Raw genomic sequence first — 24,492 nt, 5'->3', positions numbered from 1 at the left:
ATTTCCTTTTTACATTTCTTTATGCATTTCTGCTTCATTATACAAATGAGGGAGCTGTCATTCAAAATGCATCCTGGGGTCAACTTTAATAATACACAAGTATATAAGACAGAAATAAATACATACATTTAAAAAGTTAATTGTGCATTGTAATAGTGCACATACATTTTTGTCTTGAGTCATTTATTTCTTTATGATTTTGGCAGTTTTGGTCCTCTGTAGTTTTGTCCTGGACTGAACATCACAACATGGTGATAAATCACAGTGCACAAGGACCCTAATGTGGATTATTCCTTTAATTTTGAGTCCCTCTGGAGGATTCAGTGTAAGTGACAGTACCTCGTCTCTCTTTTCTCAGAGAATCACAGAGGCTGAGATGGAGTGCCAGAGCATCGAGGCTCACATGTCCATCCAGGAGAGGAAACAGCTGATCGTCGCCCAGGAGGAGGCCTGGAAGACCAAAGGCCACGGAGCCGCCAACGACTCCACCCAGTTCACCGTGGCTGCACGCATGGTGAAGAAAGGTCAGAGGGCCACAGTCTGATGAAGAAACGAAACACAAATACTTTCTCTACAATCTTCTCTCTCCACACACACATGCTGAACTGCTCTCAGAGAGTTCAGGCTCAGCTTTCTGCCCTGAATCCTCCAAAGTCCCCTTTCTCAATTAGCATTCAGGGGGAACATGACTCTCCTTTTCCTTCCACCAGGCCCAGAAGTAGCTGCTCAGAAGATTCTGCTCAGGCAGAAAATGACTTCATGATTGCAGTTTTTCCCTATTAACTACAGGCTCAGCCAGAGGGGGCAGCTGCTGGAAGCTTTAATTTGGGTTTGGGGGAGTCAGTGGGTTTGGCCAGATTATGGCTCATGGAGGAAAGATCAGCATCAGAATTTTTTACTTCAGTCACCTTTAAAGGCATCTCAGACTGTTTCTCCGTAGCTTTTGGTACCGTTAGGGCCAGTGCTGTTAGCAATAGCTCCAGTGATTGTTTGCTAACATAATTCCAACAGAAGGGGACCTTTACAGCTGCTGCACATCATGCCTCTTTTGTGTAGCATTTTTCACAAACCCATTGCTTTCATAGATACACTACTAATCTATTTCTCACTCACTACCATTGTTAAACTAAAAACAAAAAAGACCATGATACAACTGTCCTTTGAAAATGAATTAAACTCTTTACAGCAAAGAGCAAAGCTTGTTAAGATCTTTGTGTTAAAGGTACAGTGTGTAAGATATGGCCAGAAGTATGTGAGTTTACTACTTTCACGAGCTCTTAGCTTTTATAGTCCAATAAATAAACAAAACAAAGTCACAAATGTCAAGAAAGGAAATATTCTTACACTTTGCTCCTTTTAATGAAATGAATCTAACCTGTGATATTTCACAAACTGACGTGCCGTACCACTGTGCAGTAGCCGTGTTGTGCTTTTTGGGTCATTGGAAGCTCATGTCCGTCTGTGTTCGTACAACAGGGCTGGCCGCCCCCTCAGCCCTCCAGTCTCCAGTGACCTCCAAACCCAAGAGCAGTGGCCCCGCCATCTCCAAACCACAGGAAGGTCAGTATTACTGTTGTTTTCCTCTACGTTTTATACTCTTGTACAATCCTGTTAGCACACTGTTGTATCCTCTGGTTACCTGTTATGTCACACTGCTGTCATGTGGAGCGGTTCAGCTCATTTAGCTGGTTAATAAAGACCACAGGGCTCAGCTGCTGCTCCAATCTGATTTACACTTAATGACATGACTTTGTTACATCAACCGTCACCAGACGCATTTCCCACAACAAATTCTGCACACAGGTAATTAACTGAATCACCTTTAATTTAGGTGAATCAATGCCTGTGTAATATGATTAGGGAGGATATCTAGAACTGATACTTAACTGGTATCTGTTCCTGACTGATCAGTACTGAAATACTGATAAGTTCCTGGAGAAACATAACTATCTGTATTTATGAGATGTTATATAAACAGCTGGCAGGCAAAATGTTCACAAGTGTGGGCTCATTTTGCCTAATTTGATCTTTAAAAAAATGCAGATAAATGTAATATCACAGGACAGAATATAACATATTTCCAAAAAAAGTACCAACAAAATAACTATCAATACTTTTCACATTTTCTCATGTCATGGCTTTATTTTTTGCACCAAATTATTTTGAGTATCAGTATTGATGATTGAAGTAGTTTCAGTATCTGTAGCTATCAATGAAACACTAACGACACTCATCCATAAATCTGATTTCTGATTCTTAGCCATTTAGCTGACAGTTTGTCCACTGATGCCTTGTCAACACAGTTTAATTGATTGTCTTTGCTTCTCTTTCAAAAGACATGGAGGAGATGTCTGATTACGAAGGTGTCTTCCCTTTCTTACTTTTATTTTTTTGGTGTTGCACTGAATGCAAATATTCATCACCATCACCGAAACCACAAATGTCATCATCACTAATGTGGCTGATGTTGCTGTGAGACTTCTATTATGCTGCGAGAGCCTAATAGAACATAAACCATGGGACAGAGTCTCCATACATGCATGAGTCTGAGGTGCAGAAGAGTTCATATTTAGTGGCTGTTAACTGTCAAAATGCTTGTGACTGACCGGCAGCTGTGGAGGTGAATAAATATGTTCAGATTAACTTCATTGTGACTGCATACAACTGTTCATGCTCAGTCATTGTTCAGAGTCAACTAGAGGCATCGGTGATGACGATCTGTGCTGAAAATCGGAACACATTAAAGTAAATTTATGGTCCTAACAGCTGAGTGTGTGTGTGTGTGTGTGTGTGTGTGTGTGTGTGTGGTTGTGCAGAGATCAAGGCCGTACCAGATCTGAACCTGGAGTCTGACATGAAGCTGGATAAACTGGAGTCATTCCTTGGCAAGATCAACAGTAAAGGTCAGTCTTGTTCGGCACGCTGTCTGCAAGTCACCGAATACACAATCAGGCCTTTCATAAGAAGCTAAATGTCATCCCTGATTTATAATTGAGACCAAACTTCATGAATAGAATGCAGAATTTTCTGCCTAATTCACTATAATTTATTTGAGATGACAGAATCTATTATTGTTGTATAAACACTGTAATAAAAATATAACTTAATTATCATCTCTTATGCACTGAGAAAAGAAATCGGCTTACTAAGCCATGAAACACTGTGACTGAAGCAGTTTGATGTTGTTGAGGAGATTTTCTTCTGTCAAATCAGTCTGTAAAAAAAGTTTCCATCCCCTGCTGTGTGGCAAAAATATTTTTTTTAAAATCCGAACAACCTTCCTACAACTTTTTCTATTCAATCACCATGATAGACTGGATTTTTAGCTAAATAGTTATGCAGTTATTAACTTATCCTACTTATCTCATTATGGCTGGTTGCCAAAATCCAAATCACAGGAGCTGTGCTTCTTTGGTTAAGGTAATTTGTGTCACAACATACCATTATAAATGAAACATTGTGGTGCCAGAGAGACCCACAAATCATATTCTCCAGACACAGGGAACACAGCAAAAATCACATCATAATCATTTTTTACAGATTTTTTTTTCCCAGTGAAAATGAGCTGCAAAAATTGCCATTCTCACTGAAATCATAACTCATAGCATCCATCAAAAATAATTGTAATATGATTGTTCTGTTGTTCAGCTTGATAAAGAAATAGAAAAATAGAGTAAATACTTTTTAAAAAGAGATGCAACAAAAGATCTGTGTAGTCTGCAGCCAAACAAACTGTGGACTGAGAGGATTCATCATGTCATGGTGTTTTAATAAAGACAATCAAAAACCAACTGAACTTCTACTAGTCTTCCATATTACATGAAATGCACCCATGCGTATCATTATGTCTAGTATGTGATTTTCGTATTTCCTCTTCATGCATCTGTAGTTAATTTAAGGTCTGTGCAGAAAAAGTTGCACCCTGCCATCAACACAGACTTGTACTAACATTGTTTAGTTTTCTTCATGAATAAAAGCTACAGTGTAAATTTGACATTTATTCATAAATAAATAAGTACTACATTCATTATCTACACATGACCCCCAGGGATGCTTGCAGTTTTTGTGTCGCAGAATGAATGAATTCTGGGTATTGTATGATTCTGACTCAGCCTCTTCTTGTCCTTCCTCAGTGTCTGGCCTGCCAGAGGCAACCATCACAGTTACAGAGAAGAAGGTAAAGGAAGTGATGACCCTGGAAGATGAAACATTTTCCAAGTTCTACCGCCAAGTGGAGGAGCTCCCCGTCACCACCAACAAGGTGGAGATAGACGATGACTTTGATGCCATCTTCGGCCCCCAGGTGCCAAAGTAAGCTCCCGCCGCCACAGGTCACTTTAACAACCTACATTAGATAATCATTGTGAGATTTCTCTGTTGACCACTTCCTTCACCTCTGACCTCTCCCCAAGGCTGACCTCAGAGATGGTGCAGCACAAGCGGGCGGTGCGCCCGGCGCGTAACGTCCAGGCGTCCAGGAACCCTCTGAAGATGCTGGCAGCCAGGGAGGACATCAGACACGAGTACACTGAGCAGAGACTCAACATCGGCCTGCTGGAGAGCAAGAGGATGAAGGCTGAGAAGAGTGAGTGAGGATGGATGGATGAGGAGAGAGACCAAAACACTCAGGGATACAACATGTGACAGGCTGCTCTGTCAAAAATAGTTCTAAATTTGCACAATAAAACTCTCAGGACAATTCTTGATGTAACAATATTAAAACTTTAACATTTTCATGAGAAATCTGTACTTTATCAGTCTCTTGAATTTGGTCCAGTTTGTATACAGCATCAGATAGTTTTAATTAATCAGTCCAAGCTTGGCCAGTCACATGGGCATTTCATGTTTTTAATAAATGTTACTGCATGTTTGTTTGTCATCCTGTTGTCACCTTCATGTCCGACTGTGCTGTGCTGTGAAAAGTTGCTGAATATGTGCAAATGTGTGTTAACAGTTTAGTTGTAATCAGTGAGATCACTAACTGTAATAAATGTCTGTTTTTGTTCTGTCTTCATAAAACCCCAATTCCAAAAAAGTTGGGATGCTGTGTAAAACAAAAATAATACAGAATGCAGTTATTTGCAAATTCTATATAACCCATGTTCCTACTCATCCCTAACCTATAGATGAATATAGTACAAAGACAATTTGATATTTGAACTTATTAAAGAGACAGTTCACCTCAAAATCAAATCTGTTTTTTTGGCATTGAGCACCACAGGACTGGTGCCATCTAGTTTTATTATATTGGAGAGAGGGCAGACATCTCTATAGCTGATATCTCCAAAACTCTGCAGCTCGCTCCAAAACAGTACAGATGGATAAGCAGCACTACAGACCAGTGGGAAAATGTGTATTTTTCTATTTTGGGGTGAACTGTCCCTTTAGCACTTAGACTTTGATACCTGCAACATGTTACAAAAAAGTTTGGACAGGAGCATATTTGCCACCTTTTCTTTGATCAACACTCAGTAGACATTTGGGGACTGAGGACACTAATTGTTGAAGTTTAGAAAGTGAAATTTTTTTCCCACTCTTGCCTGATTTATGACTTCAGGGGTCAACAGCCCAGGATCTTTGTTTTTCAATGGGAGACAGATCTGGACTGCAGGCAGGGCAGTCTCGTACCTAAACTCTTTTATGCTGTTGGACACATGCAGAATGTTTCTTGGTATCGTCTTGCTGAAATAAGCAAGAACGTCCCAGAAAAAGACATCTGGATGTCAGCATATGTTGCTCCAAAACCCTTCAGCATTAACAGGGCCTTCATACATGTGACAGTTACCCATAATGCCAAGGGCACTAACACACCCCCATACCATCACAGATGCTGTCTTTTGAACTTCGTGGTGTTAACAATCTGCATTCTCAACAAGTTTTTTTCCCTCCTATTCTTTATACAATCATGTCAGTTTTTAATGCAGTTCTGCCTGAGGGGTCAAAGGTCACAGGTCACATTCAGTGTTGGTTTTCAGTCTTGCCCTGTACGTGCAGAGATTTCTCTGGATTCTCTGAATCATGGATTGCAGACAGTGAAATGTTGTTGGACTATTTGTAGTTTTCCACAAAGTGGTGAACGTCACCTCATCCATAATTGTGAATGAACTGAGCTTTTCAAAAATGCCCCTTTAATACTCAACCATGATACTGTCACCTGTTACCAGTTCACCTGTTTTCCTGTGGAAGGTTCCAAACAGCTGTTTCTGAGAATTCCACAACTTTCAGTCTTTTGTTGCTTCTGTCCCAACTTATTAGAACGTGTTGCAGGCATCAAATTTAGACTGAATTATATTTACAAAACCAAAGTTTATTAACTTGAGGATTAAATATCTCCTCTTTGTGCTGTGTTCAGCAGGATAGAGGCCGACAATGATTCGCAAATCATTGCATTTTGCTTTTATTTTTTGTCCCACCTGTTTTGGAATTGGGGTTTGAAACTAATAGCTCCAGCTTCCACTGCAAAAAGAAGAGATGAAAACATAGATCTGAGTGTCAAGATAGAAAATGAATCATCACTGATGTGTCGTCTCTTCATGCTGTGAATGCACCCACTCAGGCTTTGGGACTGACACTGACCTGCATGTGGACTGGTGTCAGTTTCCTGTCATTGTACGGAGCAGTCGTCAAAAGCTCAGTGTTGTTTTAACACTGGACACAAAGTCAGTGTCATGTTCCTCCCATCAGTTCCTCTGACAGCAATAAAAACACTTAAACTGTCCAGACTGTTCTATATTTGTCACAGTCATACTGGATAAAGACCTTTAGTGTCGGGCTGGAAAGGTCACTGACACTGTTGTCTCATGACTGAATGCTGCGTTGTGTCTTTTTCTTTCTCTCACGTCCCCTCTCTGTCCTATGTCCCCGTCCGCTGCAGTGAATAAGAACTCCGGCTTCTCTGACGTGGCTCTGGCCGGTCTGGCCAGCAAGGAGAACTTCAGTAACGTCAACCTGCGCAGCGTCAACATCTCTGAGCAGATGTCCAACAACAGCGCCGTGCCTTACAAGAAACTCATGCTCTTACAGGTCAAAGGTCAGTCGAGTGCACCGGCCCCCTCTGACGCACACAAACAGGTGCACCTGCACTCACAACAGGGTCCTTATTTCCCCTCTATTTTTAGTGTAATTCCAATAACACATGAAAACATCTAGTGGAAAGTTCAGATTAGACTGACAGTTGTAATGGGCACTCACTGATAATGGAAATGTAAAATACAAAACCTCTCTGATCATCTTTGTAAAACAGACAACTGTCTCTTTGCCAACATTTTTACAGGCTTGTCTCTTCAGAAATGTGTCATCAGTAGTATTTCAGTAAAACAGTTAAGAGCTGTGGTTCCCAGCAGCTCCAGTTCTGGGTCCACATCTTAGGCCAGCTTAACACCCGTTTGGTTTCATTTCCATCCACTCGGTCCATGAATCAGTGGATTTAAACCTAGGCCTTTATTGCTTTGTGGAAACTGTGCTCACCTCTGTGCTGCCTGTTCAATATTATTTCACAAAATGAAAATAAAACAATAAGAAAAATTGCAAGCAGATTGAAATAGTGCTAAAACAACAGTACATATATGCAATAACAGTTATAGTTATTCAAGCTTTTAAAAAAGAACAAGTTAAAAAAAAAAGTTTGTGCTTTTCTGAAAAGTGTGCCTTTCTATCACAAGAGTCTACAGCTCTGCTAGCTGCTCTGTGAGGCTGTACAGAACTTGGACACAGGTGCTTTGAGCTAACATCAACATGCTAACACTGATGTTTAGTGGGTATGTTTACAATGTTCACTATCTTAGTTCATTTGGTTAGAAACATTTCCTTTTTTTGACTGCATTGTTCAACATTTAAAAGGCAGACAGTCAGCAGATGAACATGAAATGTACATTTCTCACAGATTCTCATATGTTAAGTGTATAAATCAATGAAATAAAATATGAAAAAAATGTTTGTACATATATATATATGAAAATAAAGCATCTAAACATAAATTACAATCACATCAATAAAGTCTTAATCAGGGACTACAAAATATGATAGTGTGTGTTCACTGTTTGTCATGAGGGACAATGTATCTAAAGCTTATGATTAAAAGCTTGTGATTTAAAGAATTTTGCCTTGAGTGTATGTGAAATTTACCTATTAAACTCATAAGACTTGGTTTGAAACACAATGCCTTATTATTACATTCAAGTTTAGTGATGTCTATTTTATTGTTACATGTTATATAAATGTTATACAAGATCTTATGCAATTAAATTTCTGATCTTGTTGGAAACACAAACTTGGAAGCAGCACAACCGTGCTTTATGACAGTTAATATTATCTGTTTGTGAATTCTAAAAGAAATTCCCTTTGGGTGAAATCTTATAGTCCTCAAGTGCTTTCCTCATATGTTTGTGCATTTTATATCTGTTAATTTTATCTCACAAACTTTACTTTACCTCACAAAGTTTGTGAACATTAACATCTTGATAGTCTAAGTCACATTTCATGATCTCAATTATACCTCTGGAAATAGACAGAAGCAAATTCTTTCTATTGGAATATGAAAAATAGGAAGAGGCTCTTTTCATAACTGAAAATGTTACATTTATCATTAAATAAAGTTGTAACAAAGATTAGACCCCTTTCAATGCAGTCCTCTTTATATATACTCATGTTAACAGTAATAATACCGTTATTGAAATTATATCCTTGTTTTACTGGCAATTTAGAAAGGGTGGTGACACTTTAGAAACTTAATATTTTGAAATATGTTGTGTTGTTTAAAGTTCCATATAAAGTTTAGTTCTTCAGCTCTCTCTAAACTGTATTTCCCTTTTGAAGTAATGTTTTCTGTTTTTCCTTGTAAATTGCTAACATTCACTAATTAACAATAAACACAAAGCACAGCTGAGGCTGATGGGAATGTCTAGTTTTTAGGTATTAAGTCATAAACCAAAGTACTGGACAAATTTTGACCTGATGACGGCGCTACTGTAGATGAAAAGTGTCACAACACTAGTTTAAAATACCAAAATAAAAATGCTGTTCAGAATTCAGATTTCAAAATTCGCTACACTTCAAAATTCAAAGTTAAATTATGGTTTTGTTTCTTTTTTTTTTTTTTTAATTCACAACTTGGAACATACCAAACTCAACTTTTGAACCACAACCCACAAACTGGGAACCACAGGTTTACAACAGGCACTCCAGACAAATGTCAGGCAGCCACTTTAACAAATGAGTACAACGACAAGAGCTGTGTGGTGGGTAACTGTGACTGTAATCAGGATTTGTCGTGGAGCAAAGAGGCACAGAGGCCATCATGTCATACCAACTCTTATAAAAGTAAAACTGAGGCCAGCCTCCTCTCATAGACTTCAGGATGCAGCTTGTTTATCACACAGATAAGCCGCCATCGACATTTTCCTAATCTTCTAAATTTGCTTGTTAGTTTCGGACAAATCTGTGAAATAAAGTGTGGCAGCATCTTTACCAGCAGTTAAATTCAGTAGTTTAAGAGGATAGAAAAACAAACAGCTTGTTTTACACAAAGCACTGGAGGATGCTGCTTCAAGGGTGTCCTTCTCAGAGGAGGATATCTAAAATGGGAGACGGGAGTTGGTCTATTTCGGTGTCCCTGCACCTCCTCCACACGACTAGTGGTGACAGCTGTGGCTCTAAATCATTCTCCCCAGGTCACCTCACACTATCCTGGGCTGATCCTCTCCTCCGGACCCCCACGGACTGTAATCCAGAGCAAATCCACCACGCAGGGGGGACCACTTTTGTTAGGAGAGTCAGAATAGTCTTTGCTTGGATCACCTGAAGGGCCAGAGGGGTCATGAGTCACTGACTAAAACTAGAAACCCCTACAGTTTGTAATCAGACAAGTTTGAGTTGTTTTAGATTACATCCTGGCTACATGAATTAGTTGGAAAGAGAGGACATGGCAGGTACATGTGCTTGCATGTCCAGGGTCAAATGTTGACACATGACCCCTGTATGATAATCCAGGCATCCTGACAGTGATAATCAGAGCTGTCGATGATATAAATCACCTGTCTGTGCATCACTAGGCCGACGGCACGTCCAGACCCGGCTGGTGGAGCCCAGAGCGTCCTCCCTGAACAGCGGCGACTGTTTCCTGCTCATCACGCCACACCACTGCTTCATCTGGACCGGAGAGTTCTCCAACGTCATCGAGAAGAACAAGGTGTGGATTTTGAGTTCTGAGGAAAAAAAACAACAACACAAAAACAAGAGTAGACCTGAGCTTCAGTCGCAGGTGGAGTAAGGTTGTCGTTACGTGGGGCAGACCTCACGTGCAGGATGTAAACACAGTGCTGACAGGAAGCAGCGGTGGCACAGTGCAGGAAGAAGTGTGTGTTTGTGTGTGGGTCTCCGAGTTGTTGCAGGAAACAGACACAAAGACAAAGCTGTTGTTCAAAGCTCAGACTGGTCTGATGACCTTTGATTGGCTGAACAGAACGCTGACCTCAATCGGAAAAGGAAAGCTCTGAGCCGTGACCCACATTATTTATGAGGGGTTATTAGAGTTCAGTTCATTAAAGGTTGCAGACTCGTCTTTGTATTTTGGACATCCTGATCAATGAACTTGAACACCCCTCTTCCTTAAACCTCACCTAAAAGTGAGTTTTAGTCACTCACTGAAAATAGTTTAGATTTAGTCAGCATTGAGCCATAATTTTCTCCTGGCTGTAAAAATTCCAGTGAGAAAGTGAGCAAAACTTAAACTACATGTTTGGTCATACATCCTTCAACATATTACCTGACATACTTTTATATATTGTTGAGGTCTTCTGCTAAATTTGGCGTTTCACTCTGTTAAACTCTGTTTTAATAAATCATCAGTAAAAATGTGCAAACCGCTTGGTTAAGACAGACGAGCATTATGTGGGATTATGTTTCTTCATTCTACATGGAGCTAAAATTAATACAGAATTATGTTAAGTGTTCACTGGATGAGTCAGTGTCTGTTTATGAGTTGTAACAAATGTTCACCTTGACATAAGCTGATTTAAATTTGAATCCAAAAGGCACTTTGCCCTCATAGGGAACGATACACTCTGTCTTTCTTTTAGTTCAGTGTTTCTCAAACTTTGTACACTATGTACCACCTCAGAAAATATTGAGCTCTCTGTTTTGCACCGTTTGGTGTTAGCAGGTTTAGTGAACGCTTCACTGGTATTTTTTTAAGCAGCTATTAGCACCAGTACTCAGTTCAATTTCAATATAGCCATTTAGAAATGTTTTAGTAGTTGCATAGCTTTTAAACTAATTCATGTAATTAAAAAAAAATTCTGATGTTCCTTTGCGTACCACTAGAGGGAGTTTGCGTACCACCAGTGGTACACCACAGTTTGAGAATCTGGGTTTTAGTTTAAATATAAGAGAAAAGTGTCCACAGGTCATCTCTCCTCTTTTCTTCCACCTGCTGGTAAGATGGCTGAACAGAAGCAGCTATTTTGTCATCATTTTTGTTGTCAGATTTTTTTCCTTTGTGCTGTAGTTAGTCTTGAAATTAAGGGGCATTAAGCATTGGGAACATTTTCATTGACTAAATTAACACTGGTGTGGATTCCTTCCTTAAAGTAAAAGCACAGTCTTTTTGGATTGAATAGAATTTATCAGTGTGATGTAATAGAAGTTTTTCTCTGTCGTTTCTCAGGCTTCAGAGTTGGCAAACTTCATCCAGAGCAAGAGGGATTTGGGTTGCCGTGCGAGCCACGTCCAGATCATCGAGGAGGGCGTCAACACACACAGCCACGCTTCCAAAGAGTTCTGGAAGCTTCTGGGAGGACAGTCGACTTTTCAGGGTAAGGATTCAGATCTGAGGCAAACCCAACCTCGAGCAAACAGTCTCTGAGGCTGTGAAATGCAAGCTCATGTCTTGTCTGTCTTCTTGCAGCTGCAGGGACACCGGATGAAGACGAGCTGTACGAGGGAGCCATCGTGGAGACAAACTGTATTTACCGTCTGATGGAGGACAAACTGGTTCCAGATGATGATTACTGGGCCAAGATGCCCCGATGTTCCCTGCTCAACCCCAAAGAGGTCAGACAACCTGACATGTCGAGTCATTTTAAAGATGTTTATCTTGAATATGTTGTTTTTTTTACACAGACAGTAAATGCCTGCTGGTTCAGTTTGTTCTGAAAAATAAAACCTGTCTGTGGGTTTGTTGTGTGTTTGTGTGCAGGTTCTGGTGTTTGACTTCGGCAGTGAGATGTACATTTGGCACGGGAAGGAAGTGACGCTGGCTCAGAGGAAGGTGGCCTTCCAGCTGGCAAAGCACCTGTGGAACGGCACCTTCGACTACACGAACTGTGACATCAACCCGCTGGACCCGGGAGAGTGCAACCCACTCATACCCAAGTATGGAGACGTACAGTCCACATGGATGATTAGATGCATATATGCAGCAGATCATTAACAGGATGTGTGTTTACAAAGTGTTTCAAATGCAAAGTCAGTGCAGAAAAGTCTGTGTTGTGCCTCAGTAAACTTCACAAACTTCACAAAGTAAGTGGCAAATTAAATATTCCCTAATGCACACCTGGTAAACAGACACAAAGAAAAATCATTCAAAATGAAGTCTTGAAAGTTTGGAAAACATTTCATTTTACTCACTATGTTTTCAAGGTCAGGAATATTCTTGCATAAAATAAATTTGGTGTTTCATCTAAAGTCACTCATGTCAACCAAAAATCATCTAAAGAAAAATCTAATATTAAAATCTACTATTTGAATTGAGTGAATGGGTGAAATGACAGTTGTCTCCTGGCGTCTCACACCGGACGTAGAGCAGAACTAGACTGACTGACACGGGTGCTGAAATGAAAAGAGGGAATAACAGTTTAGATGTGGCGATTAAAGCTTCGAAAAGGGCTTGAAATTGACTCTTAAAAAGCTTTCAGTATTTCAGTGACTGAAGTCTTGTTGTTGTGTTGCTGACGTACTACATCCTGTTGGCCTGTAGGAAGGGTCAGGGCCGACCTGACTGGGCCGTGTTCGGCAGACTGACACAACACAATGAAACCACCCTGTTTAAAGAGAAGTTCCTGGACTGGAGCGACTCCAGGAAAACCCCCAGTCCCACCAAAACCACCAACGACCACATCACTGATCAGAAGGTATCGAGGAGCACTTCACTGTCATAAAAGTCTCACTGCTGTAATCAGTCTGGCACAGAGGAGAACATCATCTCTCTTACTCCTCTCTTTAATTTTAATCTCCACCTCAGGAGCAGTCCGGCTCTGATCAGCCCCACGCGTACGACGCCTCCCTCATGCTGCCCCTCCACGAGGGGCCCGTCTGCACCAGACTGGACGGCTTCAACGTGGGTCGGGGCTACGGCCTGGTGGAGGCGGAGGACTGGCGGAGCTATGAGATCACCACGCTGGCGGTGGAGGTGTGGCACATCCTGGAGTTCGACTATAGCCGCCTGCCGCGCCAGAGCATCGGCCAGTTCCACGAGGGAGACACGTACGTGATGAAGTGGAAGTACATGGTCAGCACTGCGGGTTAGTAACAGTTTTACTCACATCACGCACCATCACTGAAAAACGCTCCTGCACAGACTGGAGGACGCTGGTCCACAGAGTCCACTGTATTTATATACATACAGAGAATAATTTAGAGCCAAAAAAAAAATTCAAGCTATCAAACTACATTATTCCAAACTATAAGGTTCCACAAAGGACACAAGCTCACAGCGATGTTCTGTTCTCTGCAATGTCATTGGCTGTGGTGCTCTTGTGTGGGCCTTCCTAAGAGGGATACCTGTGTTTTCCAACGGAAAAAAAAAACTTGTGTTAAAACAATATTTGCCAAAAGTCTCTGACCATTACCAGCTATTTAGTTACTGTTAGTTAGAAGTTTTCTACTTAACTACAAAATTACATATATTGCCTGACCTTAAATTTCTGCTACCATCTAATTAAGGTTAACTATTCAAGTTTTAGTAAGTTTAGTGCTGGTCTGGGTGAGACTGGTATATGTGAACATATATGTCAATTATTGTCCCTAAACTTTGAAATAATTTGTCACTTAAAAGTGCTTCTATTTGTTTTTTCCAAAATTGTAAGAAATGCAGGAATTCTTGAGAGGAAAACTGTGAGTTTACGTTGTTAAATACATGAATATCCCGATTTCAATCACATTCAACCTTCATCTTTTTTTTATAGAATATGTAAAAGACTTGGATCACACTCACTTGTTAAATAATTGTTTACTTAATTCAAGTTCTTCATTTTCTTTACACTATGCAGTTACTGTAACATGCAACACTGCAAAACAAGTCAGGTAGTTTGATCCCGTCTGTGCAGAGACAAATATAATGTTTAGTCTGACTATGCTACTAATAAGATGGTTTGCAATTTGTCTTTTCCTTAGAAGCCACATCACTGGCTGATCTTGTATGTCATTCATGTATGTATGTATGTATGTATGTATGTATGTATGTATGGTATGTATGGTATGTATGGTATGTATGTATGGTATGTATGTATGGTATGTATGTATGGTATGTATGTACGATGTATGTATGTATGTATGTTTGTATGTTTGATTGATTGATTGATTGATTGATTGATTGATTGATTGATTGATTTCAGGCTTGACTGTATGTATGTATGTATGTATGTATGATTTCAGGCTTGACTGTATGTATGTATGTATGTATGTATGTATGATTTCAGGCTTGACTGTATGTATGTATGTATGTATGTATGTATGTATGATTTCAGGCTTGACTGTATGTATGTATGTATGTATGTATGTATGTATGTATGTATGTATGATTTCAGGCTTGACTGTATGTATGTATGTATGTATGTATGTATGATTTCAGGCTTGACTGTATGTATGTATGTATGTATGTATGTATGTATGTATGTATGTATGTATGTATGTATGTATGTATGATTTCAGGCTTGACTGTATGTATGTATGTATGTATGTATGTATGTATGTATGTATGTATGATTTCAGGCTTGACTGTATGTATGTATGTATGTATGTATGTATGTATGTATGTATGATTTCAGGCTTGACTGTATGTATGTATGTATGTATGTATGTATGTATGTATGTATGATTTCAGGCTTGACTGTATGTATGTATGTATGTATGTATGTATGTATGTATGTATGATTTCAGGCTTGACTGTATGTATGTATGTATGTATGTATGTATGTATGTATGTATGTATGTATGTATGTATGATTTCAGGCTTGACTGTATGTATGTATGTATGTATGTATGTATGATTTCAGGCTTGACTGTATGTATGTATGTATGTATGTATGTATGATTTCAGGCTTGACTGTATGTATGTATGTATGTATGTATGTATGTATGTATGTATGTATGTATGTATGTATGTATGTATGTATGTATGTATGTATGTATGTATGTATGTATGTATGTATGTATCACTATTTTATAGAGTTATCATGGCTGCAACCATTATTTTCATTATCCATTAATCTGCTGAGTGTTTTCACAATTAATCGATTAATCGTTTACTCTATAAAATGTCAAGAAGTTGTGAAAATGCTCATTATGATGCTCCAGAGCCTAAAATGACGTCTTCAAATTGCTTCTTTTGTCCAACCAACATCAAAACCCAAACACTCTTCATTTATTATCAGAGATGACAAAGAAAATCAGCTCTAACAGTTACGCAGATGTACGTATGTTCAAATAGGTGTGTAAAACTTAATTCCAAATGTGGATAAACTGATTTCAGTGGACCAAAATCATACTAAAAGTTTCTTGTAATGCATTATGCAGCGTTTTGTATTGTTCTGAGACTTTAGTCACAGACTGGATGGATAAATTAGTTTCTTTCGAACCATCTCTTGCGATCAGTTGGGAGGAGACAGAACCCGGAGCAGATAAAGACAGCAGGGCCGGGGAAGGAGAAGTGCTGCTACTTCTTCTGGCAGGGCCGCAACGCCACCGTCAGCGAGAAGGGAACCTCGGCACTGATGACGGTGGAGCTGGACGAGGAGCGGGGAGCGCAGGTACGGAAAAGAGTTTGCGTGTGAGCAAGAACGGTCACAGTGAATCATTTTGTTTTCTTTGTCCATTTATTTTTGTACACAGAGTTGTGTGTTAGGCTTCACTCCTCTCCTGTTTGATCTCCTCCTCCTCCTCCAGGTCCAGGTGCAGCAGGGTAAAGAGCCTCCATGTTTCCTGCAGTGCTTCAAAGGAGGGATGGTCGTCCACTCGGGGAAGAGAGAGGAGGAGGAGGAGAACTCACAGAGTAAGACCACATCACTGCTTTAAAGCCTCTGGAAACCCAAACCCACAATGTGCCCACTAACTGTGTCATTTCAGAGCCTTATGAGCCCAAAAGCATTAGAAATTAGTTTTAACTCAAAATATTGTCAATTTTGTTCACTTTTTTGTGTTATGTCTGAACTTGGAATGCTTCTGTTTATGCTCAGACATTTATTACAAAAATTGCACAATTAATTATGCAAACCAATCACAAAAAATCAACTTAAGTTTTAAACAAAACCTGTCTGCTCTTGTTTAGTCTGTAGCCGTTATATCACTCCAGACTCCTTTTACAAAAAACATAAATAACCTGTTAAAACACCAAAGTCACACACACAAACACATTTGTCGATCTAGGCAGCAGTAGACCAGCAGCTGCTGCATCCTGTGAGGTAAAGTAACTCTTTTAGTCAAAGTAATCTGATGGGTTTGAAGAGAGCACACTTACACTGATATCAATCTTTTTAGATACATTGATAGGTTTTACTGCTGTGTGCAGGTACTCCTGAGGGAGCTGTCAATCAAATCATGATCAGCTGTGACTACACAGTCTTGAGAAAATGTTCTTCTTCTTTGTTCTTGTTTTCTAATAGTTATAAATGTTTATTTTCACTCAGATTTTTTGTGGATGCTTAAAGAGACACTCACCATAGATAACACATGTGCATTTTTACTGTTACCAAGAGAAATTTCAAGAGACTTTAAGATCGTCATCCACTGAGACAAATACAGTTTGATCTCTGCAACTATTGCATCATTTTCTGTGCAGGTTTAATTAGGAAATAGTCTGTGTAGATGTCCATATTTTCTAAGTCCTATTTAAGCTCTGACAGCTCTAAATGAACGAAAATGATTATTTCTGTACTAGTCTGCCCATAATGAGTGACTCATATTTCTGAGAACTGTGTTGCAGTCTAGAGAAGAATTAGATTTTAAAATAGAAACCATCCTGGGGGATCAACACTCCCACTGAAACTTTCAGAAGCTTTGGATTTTCCCACATCTCAAATCACTGATCTTTTCCTCTACAGGCTACACGTTACACTTTCTTCTTAACACAGCTCTGTGGATCTGAGCATCGCCTAAATGTCCTAAAATGTTTTTTTTCTTCCTACCATGTCCGTCTCCCTGACCTCTCCCTCTGCCCCTGTTCCCCCCTCCAGATGACTGGCGCCTGTACTGTGTGCGGGGGGAGGTGGAGGTGGAGGGCCACCTGCTGGAGGTGGCCTGTCACTGCAGCAGCCTGCGCTCCAGGGTCTCCATGGTGCTGCTGAGCATCAGCCAGGCCCTCATCTACCTATGGCATGGCTGCAAGTCTCAGAAACACACGCGGGAGGTGGCGCGCACCGCCGCCAACAAGATCAAAGAGCAGTGAGTGGAAATGTCGTTTTGTACACAAGTCAAAGTGACACAAGAGGTTAAATTTAGACTAGTGGGACAGCTGCCAACAAATACCCAAACCTCTACTGATTATCTCACAAAAAGTATTGCCAATACAGCCATCAGTTAGTGTGACACCTTTGTCTTCGTGCAGCTGTCCTCTGGAGACCGGCCTCCACAGCAGCAGCAAGGTGACCATCCGGGAATGTGACGAGGGAGCTGAGCCCACAGGATTCTGGGAACCCCTCAGCAGAAGGGACAGGAAAGCATACGACTGCATGCTGCAAGGTGACAGAACCAGAGAATGTGAGACCGTTTTTTTCTTTGCTGTAATCAGACCTGTGGACGGTGTCATTAACTCGTGTCCTTTGACCCTCAGACCCGGGCAGGTTTAACTTCACACCTCGTCTGTACCAGCTGAGCAGCACCTCGGGGGAGTTCACAGCTGTGGAGTTTCTGTACCCGGCCAGAGACCCCAAACACATCAACTCCATGCCGTTCCTGCAGGAGGATCTTTATGCAGCTTCACAGCCAGGTACACACAGCCAATACTCTCACTGTACACGTGAGAATAACACCAGTACATTTTATTTAGAGGCGTCTTTTTAGCAAATTCAAATGCAAAACTTCTTCCACTGACAAAATCCATTTCTTCACTCCAACCTCATATAACATATGAGCAGATAATATTTTTGCTACATTTAACACATAACCTAAACAAACATTTTTGATGATGATCCCTTAAAATTGGGGTATATTAGTTAAGAATTGTGATTAATATGTGTGGACAGGAACTTTTGCTGTTTATAACTGATCACAGACATATCTGGCATTTTAGGTTAAATTAATACATATACAATAATTACATATTGACCTATTTGTCAGCCTTTAAAGCTACATTTTAAGGAATTTTAATTAAACTGCATTTACTAGGGATGTAATACCAAAACTCAAAGGACAATAATGCCACAATAAAAATTCCACAGTACAGTATTTATTGTGATATTAAAAAACAAAGAGAAATGATGACTTGTCCTTTAATAAATCTGATGTGTACATAATTGTTTGTTTGTATAAAATTCATTTTTCTTTTAACTTAAACTTCTTTAATAAAAATGAAATAAAGGTAGGCAGCCCTGACCTAAGCATGTGTAAAAAAAACATTTCTAAAATAAAATAAAAATAATAACATGAATGAAGTAATTAACCATGTAAGATCATGATAGATATAGTCACAGTTTATTTTTGGCAATATCGCTAAATTCAATGTATTGCTACATCTCTAGCATTTACTGTAGCTGGGTTTGGCAGGTAAAAGTTCAGAAAACCTACTCTGAAAATCTAAAGTATGTTGGAACTATTCCAGCTGTGTCAACCAAAGCGTTTTTCACAGCTGAAAATGTCAGTCGCTCTTCTGAAAACGGCCAGCTGGGAGACGTTGAGAGCACTTTGGAGGTGCAGGTAGTTTGTGTCATCAACAAACGCCGTACGTACAAATGTCAGCAAAAGGTTGAGCACTTGCTCTGGATGAAGGGACGGCTGAAGCATGTAGAGAGAGAGGTCAGACCTGCTGGTTGATGTTTTTTCATGATGTTTAATGGGCGAGAAATCATTATTGTGAATACCATTGTTTGGTTCAAGAGCTGAAGTTGGACAGCTGGACACCATTTGTGGTGTTTGTCCCAACTCTCCTCCACTCTGATTGGACAGTTGCGTAAAAAGTCACACAAACAAACCAAAGTTGAACATTTTTCAACTCTTTTTTGACCAGAAAAAAAATGTCAGACGTGCATCACTCAGTGCCGAAGAGATGCTCGGCGCCTGGTCACACTGCTGGCATTTGTAGTTGGGTGTAAATATGTGACGCTACCTCAAAAAATACACTGACCTCAGGAAAAAAATGCTTTGGTGGACACAGAATCATTGCTAAGGATTATCAGTCCACTTTAGTATGTGCTGAAAAGTTTCCATGTGTTTTTCATTAATCATCAGCTTGTAAACCCAAAACCAGCTCCCACCCATAAACCAGCTGCCTGAAGAAAACGATCAGCGACCACTTAACGTCTTCACTCTGAAAGTCTAAAGGTGTCCTCACTATGTTTTCTTTCTCCGATGTCCAGCTCTGTTCCTGGTGGACAACCACCACGAGGTGTATCTGTGGCAGGGCTGGTGGCCTCAGGACAGCGAGAGCACCGGCTCAGCTCGAATCCGCTGGGACTCAGACAGGAAGTGCGCCATGGAGACGGTGCTGCAGTACTGCAAAGGTATAAACTGAAAATGATGAATATGAAGTGCAGTACAGAACCACTACAGCAATGCCAGCTTATCACCAAAATAAAAATAAAAAGAATAACCCAATCTGATGATGTGTTCTTGTTTCGTTTCCACAGAAAAGAACATGAAGAAGCCTCCCAAAGCGTATCTGATCCATGCCGGTCTGGAGCCGCTCACCTTCACCAACATGTTCCCCAGCTGGGAGCACAGAGAGGACATCGCTGAGATCACTGAGAGGGTGTGTGGACCTGATTACTCACAGCTACATCATCTGACATGAAGCACGTTGCTCTCAGTGTCTGTCTGTATCCATTAGTGTACACACTGTAGTGAAACACATGCTCTCACTGTACAAAAATAGAGAGCACAGGTCAGTCCAGGTGTCGGCCATCATCCCTTATTATCTGCTGTCCATTTATCTGTGTGCTTTTTGAAAAAACAAAAATGATTTTGTGTGTGCGTTCTCAGGAGGCAGAGGTGTGTAACCAGATTATCCTGGTGGAGGACGTGTTGGCCCGGCTGTGTAAGACCACGTACCCTCTGGCAGATCTTCTGGCCCGACCGCTGCCTGAGGGCGTCGACCCCCTTCGCCTGGAGGTCTACCTGTCTGATGAGGACTTTGAGGTGAGAACACACCATCTGTGATGTGACTTTAAAGGTGCTACATGTTTCTTTTTAGCACTTATAAATCAATAAAGTATATATGCAGAGATATAACATAGAGATTAACTTGTTGACTGTCAATGAGTAAGTAAAAGTTTGTAAAGTAAAAGGATGTGTTAATCTCAATAAAGCCTCAAAAAGCTTCGTAACAATGATGTAATAGTTAAGTTAGTTATATGTGATTGCAAAGCCGTAATAAATAATAAATAAATAATTATAAGAAACTCATGAGGCTTTTATTAACGTTCTTAAGCAATCACTTACTTCTTAACATGTTTCTTATAAGTACTTATAAATGTCTTATGACCTAACAATAAGTAAGTTTATGATGCAGTCATTAACACTTCAATAGTCCTAATGTTAATAAGCATCTTATAAGGATGTATAAGAACCATATTGCCTATTCACTAAGGACCTTAATATAAAGTTTGTACCCTGGTTGTTAACACATTAGCCATACAAAGTTTTTATGTCCATAATATGTCAGTTGTGTTTAACCTGGACTCATATAGCTTGTATTGTGTTTACTGGCTGGACTTAAGGGAAGACTCTTACTTAGAAATTCTGTGAGGTGATATGAATATGATAATCTGTAGTAGTCTGATTACTTTTTGGAAATGTTTTATATTCTTACTGACTCGTCTGTGGCTCTATTCATCATTCAGAATTTCCAGATTTCCCTTATGTTCTTTGCTTCTTTCTTTTCACAACCTTGTCTTTCATCATGTTCCACCATCCTCTCTTCATCTTCTTTTTGTGAACTTATCTGTTTCATTCATTCCACCCTCCAGGGTGTAGGGGCTTATGGGAAGGTGAGTCTTCTGACTTGAGCATGGACGACCCGACCGAGTGCTCCTGTTGCACAGCATCCTCACTCCTCAGTCAAACTTCACCATCATCCACTTTCTTTCCAACTCTCCCTTTTCACCTTTTGTATCTTCTCTCTGATGAATCATCTAACACGTGTTCTGCATGCTGTTCACTCACGATCTACAAACTGCCGCGGACGCCGCTCTGAATCCTGGAGATATGAACGGATCATATTTTACTGAGGATGTGAATTGAAGAATGATCATCTCACTGATGCACGAGTGTGTTCTCAGAGGTCACTCAGAGCCTGTTTACACCTGATATTAACGTGCATCATGGGTGATCAGATCACAAGTGGACAGCTGTACATCAGTTCTCGCCTGACTTTAGAATGTGTTTCTGTGTGCATCATTTCTTTGGCTGCAATGAACGATTATTTTCATAGTCGATGAATCGGTCAGTTATTTTCTCGATTCATTAACAGTCTTTTGTTTTAAAATGTCAGAAAATGCTGAAAAATGTCAATCAGTGTTTTCTAAAGCCTAAGATCACGTCCTCAAATTTGTTTTACTCACAACCCAAAGATATTCAGTTTATTGTCATAGAGGAGTAAAGACATCAAAAAATATTTCCACTGGAGAATCAGGAATCAAAGTATTTTGACTTTTTTTCTTAAAAAGTTACCCAAACCGATTAATCAATTATCAAAATAGTTGCTGATTAATTTAATAATCAAGTAACTGTTGAAACTCTATAGCAAATATTTATTGTATTCTGTACTGCACTCTGATTTGTTGCATCTGCTTGTTAAGTGTAGGTCCATAGATCTAAATTAGCGTCTCACTAAATCTGGTGTAACCATGTTTTCATTTCATGTAAATGATCAGTGTCATTGCACGCTGTCCTTTTATAAATTAAATCAACTAACCATGCTGGGACAAACAGACACAATATTTTTACACAAATAAAGAAAAATAAATTCATGTATAACATTTGGTGAATTTTCAAGAAGGCCCAAATAATAAAGAATTTGTTGTAGACAGCATTTCACAAAGTTCCTCCAAACAGCTCCTATAGCTATATTGGTCTATCCTGATTACTGTTTAGTGTATTTGTAAAATTCGACATGTTTACCATCAATAAAATGTTGTCTTCCTTCATAAATGTTGCATAAATTGAGTCAGCCATTTCAAACAGCTGCTAAATGTTGACAGGTCGACACACTTCAGATGGGAGTTATATTTGACGCCAAATTCACAAGATGGCATGAATGATTAAGAATTTGCTGTAGCCATTGTGCAAAGTTTTATTAAGTTTCTTCTCATGCATCAGGTTTCAAAACTGCTTGCTGTTTTTAAAGAGATGTGGGGATATTATGGTCACTAGATCAGTGGTGAAATCAGCTGAAACAGGCAGCAGGTTCACAAACATCTGCTCTTTATGTTGGCAGGTAAGAGTCTAATAATATAATTAGCATTAAAGTGAACCAATGATTCACATACAGGATGTCAGTTTAGTAGGTCCCAGACCACCTCTGATTTAATCTCCATGCATCCTCAATGCATCTTGGGTACGTTCACACGCCTGCACTGTCCTCCTGTGATTGGATCACTCAATACACATGTTAAAAACAGATGTAAACAGGCTCTTATTTTCCATCATGCAAGCGGCTGCAGGATTTGTTGGTTTGAAGTGCTGAACAAATCTGTCTGATAAACTAACACGTGACTGCTTCACGCTGGCTGTGTCTGCTCCCACAGAAAGCCCTGGAGATGAGCAGAGAGGAGTATGGGAGTTTGCCCGGCTGGAAGCAGGTGAACTTGAAGAAAGCCAAAGGACTTTTCTGAACGTTTGAGACGGAGAGCGGACCTGAAGACATCAGGAAAAAGCCAGCGGGAGGTTGTTTCATCTGCCGTCCTGTTTAGGCCAGGACACAGCAGAGAGTCTGGGGGCGGGGGCTGCCTCTCGAGGGTTTAACCCCCGTGATGGAGGGTCGAGGATGGACGAGGGGAGTAATGAAAGTGTTGAGAGTGAATGCTGCAGATTTCCTTCCCAACAGTTTGGTATTTTGCTTGTATACTGTAAGTAGGAGACAAATGTAGGCGGGTGCACCTCTGAGTGGATGTGTTAATAGTTCTTCCTCTAAATGTTTGTACATATGTACCATACAGCCAGTGCCGTTACATTGTCAGCCATGCAGCCACGTGTCAGAGTGGGAGCAGGTCTGTCAGCCTGTTCAACACACTCCACATCACACTCTGCTATTCTTCTATGTATGCTTGTGCATTACAAATAATTTATATTTATATCAAATCTATATAAGGATTTAAAAAGATGGACTGAACTGTATAATGAATGTTGAGGTTTGTGTCATATGTGAATAAATAATACTGAATATTACAGAAGTTCTTTCTTGCTGTACAGTTCACCGTTTGCCATTTACAAATCCAATGATGCAGCTTTATTTGGATGTGTCTAGTGTCGTTATTGTTTCAGGCAGAAGGAAGTAATCAGGCTCGAAGACAGAGTGATGATGAAATGTATTTGATTTTTAAATCCCTACAGTGTATAGTGCCTTGCTTTGTGTACAGTTTGTATACAGATCCTAGTCTGCATTTTGAAGACTTTTTGTGATATAAAGAAATATTAGAGAAATAAACCCTGAAAGTTGGACATCAGAACATTTTGGTTGCCTTTTGTTGGTTACACTTCTCTAAAATACCATTTAAAGTGTCAAACTCAAGTACAAAATTAAATTCACTCATTTATACTGTAGTGTGGTTCAAATACTTGGTATCACTTTAATTGAAGTGACGCACAAACAGTTAGTACTCACAAGGTAATGAGGTACAGCTCAGTAACTACTCAGTATTATGTATTACTTTACTTTAGGGGACACAAAATGGGTAAATAATCATAAAGTAATGAGGTATTACTCAGTAAGTACTCAGTATTATGTATCACTTTACTGTAGGGGACCCAAAAGCAGTTAGTGATCATAAGACAAAGATGAATTGAAATGGGATTACAGTTGAAGTAATTAGTAATGAATGACTAGTTTTGTGTCGTTCACCAGCCGGTCCA

The 24,492-nt window shown here is 39.9% G+C and overlaps 1 protein-coding gene across 24 annotated transcripts in view; it reads left to right on the top strand.

The window, feature by feature from the left end:
- Nucleotides 1-24,089, top strand: part of svila (supervillin a) — a 117,773-nt gene extending 93,684 nt beyond the window's left edge. For 14 of the 24 annotated variants that reach the window (XM_084747139.1, XM_084747137.1, XM_084747123.1 and 11 more), the window contains 23 exons: nucleotides 359-524; nucleotides 1,477-1,560; nucleotides 2,337-2,363; nucleotides 2,817-2,903; nucleotides 4,134-4,311; nucleotides 4,413-4,585; nucleotides 6,875-7,030; nucleotides 10,050-10,186; nucleotides 11,663-11,810; nucleotides 11,903-12,048; nucleotides 12,194-12,369; nucleotides 12,974-13,127; nucleotides 13,238-13,517; nucleotides 15,868-16,022; nucleotides 16,159-16,264; nucleotides 17,445-17,652; nucleotides 17,816-17,949; nucleotides 18,041-18,196; nucleotides 19,782-19,925; nucleotides 20,052-20,173; nucleotides 20,404-20,559; nucleotides 21,390-21,410; nucleotides 23,169-24,089. In XM_084747139.1, the coding sequence (XP_084603265.1) occupies nucleotides 359-524; nucleotides 1,477-1,560; nucleotides 2,337-2,363; nucleotides 2,817-2,903; nucleotides 4,134-4,311; nucleotides 4,413-4,585; nucleotides 6,875-7,030; nucleotides 10,050-10,186; nucleotides 11,663-11,810; nucleotides 11,903-12,048; nucleotides 12,194-12,369; nucleotides 12,974-13,127; nucleotides 13,238-13,517; nucleotides 15,868-16,022; nucleotides 16,159-16,264; nucleotides 17,445-17,652; nucleotides 17,816-17,949; nucleotides 18,041-18,196; nucleotides 19,782-19,925; nucleotides 20,052-20,173; nucleotides 20,404-20,559; nucleotides 21,390-21,410; nucleotides 23,169-23,255 (3,201 nt within the window). In that variant the 3' untranslated portion in view covers nucleotides 23,256-24,089. The remainder of the gene's footprint in view (nucleotides 1-358; nucleotides 525-1,476; nucleotides 1,561-2,336; nucleotides 2,364-2,816; nucleotides 2,904-4,133; nucleotides 4,312-4,412; nucleotides 4,586-6,874; nucleotides 7,031-10,049; nucleotides 10,187-11,662; nucleotides 11,811-11,902; nucleotides 12,049-12,193; nucleotides 12,370-12,973; nucleotides 13,128-13,237; nucleotides 13,518-15,867; nucleotides 16,023-16,158; nucleotides 16,265-17,444; nucleotides 17,653-17,815; nucleotides 17,950-18,040; nucleotides 18,197-19,781; nucleotides 19,926-20,051; nucleotides 20,174-20,403; nucleotides 20,560-21,389; nucleotides 21,411-23,168) is intronic. The other 10 variants (XM_084747126.1, XM_084747127.1, XM_084747121.1 and 7 more) reach the window with 3 other exon arrangements.
- The last annotated feature ends 403 nt before the right edge of the window (nucleotides 24,090-24,492 follow it).

Source organism: Lutjanus erythropterus, chromosome 21 (genome assembly GCF_056507025.1).
Source record: "Lutjanus erythropterus isolate fLutEry1 chromosome 21, fLutEry1.hap2, whole genome shotgun sequence".
Lineage (NCBI taxonomy): Eukaryota > Metazoa > Chordata > Actinopteri > Lutjaniformes > Lutjanidae > Lutjanus > Lutjanus erythropterus.
This window is presented reverse-complemented; position numbering and strand designations above follow the sequence as displayed.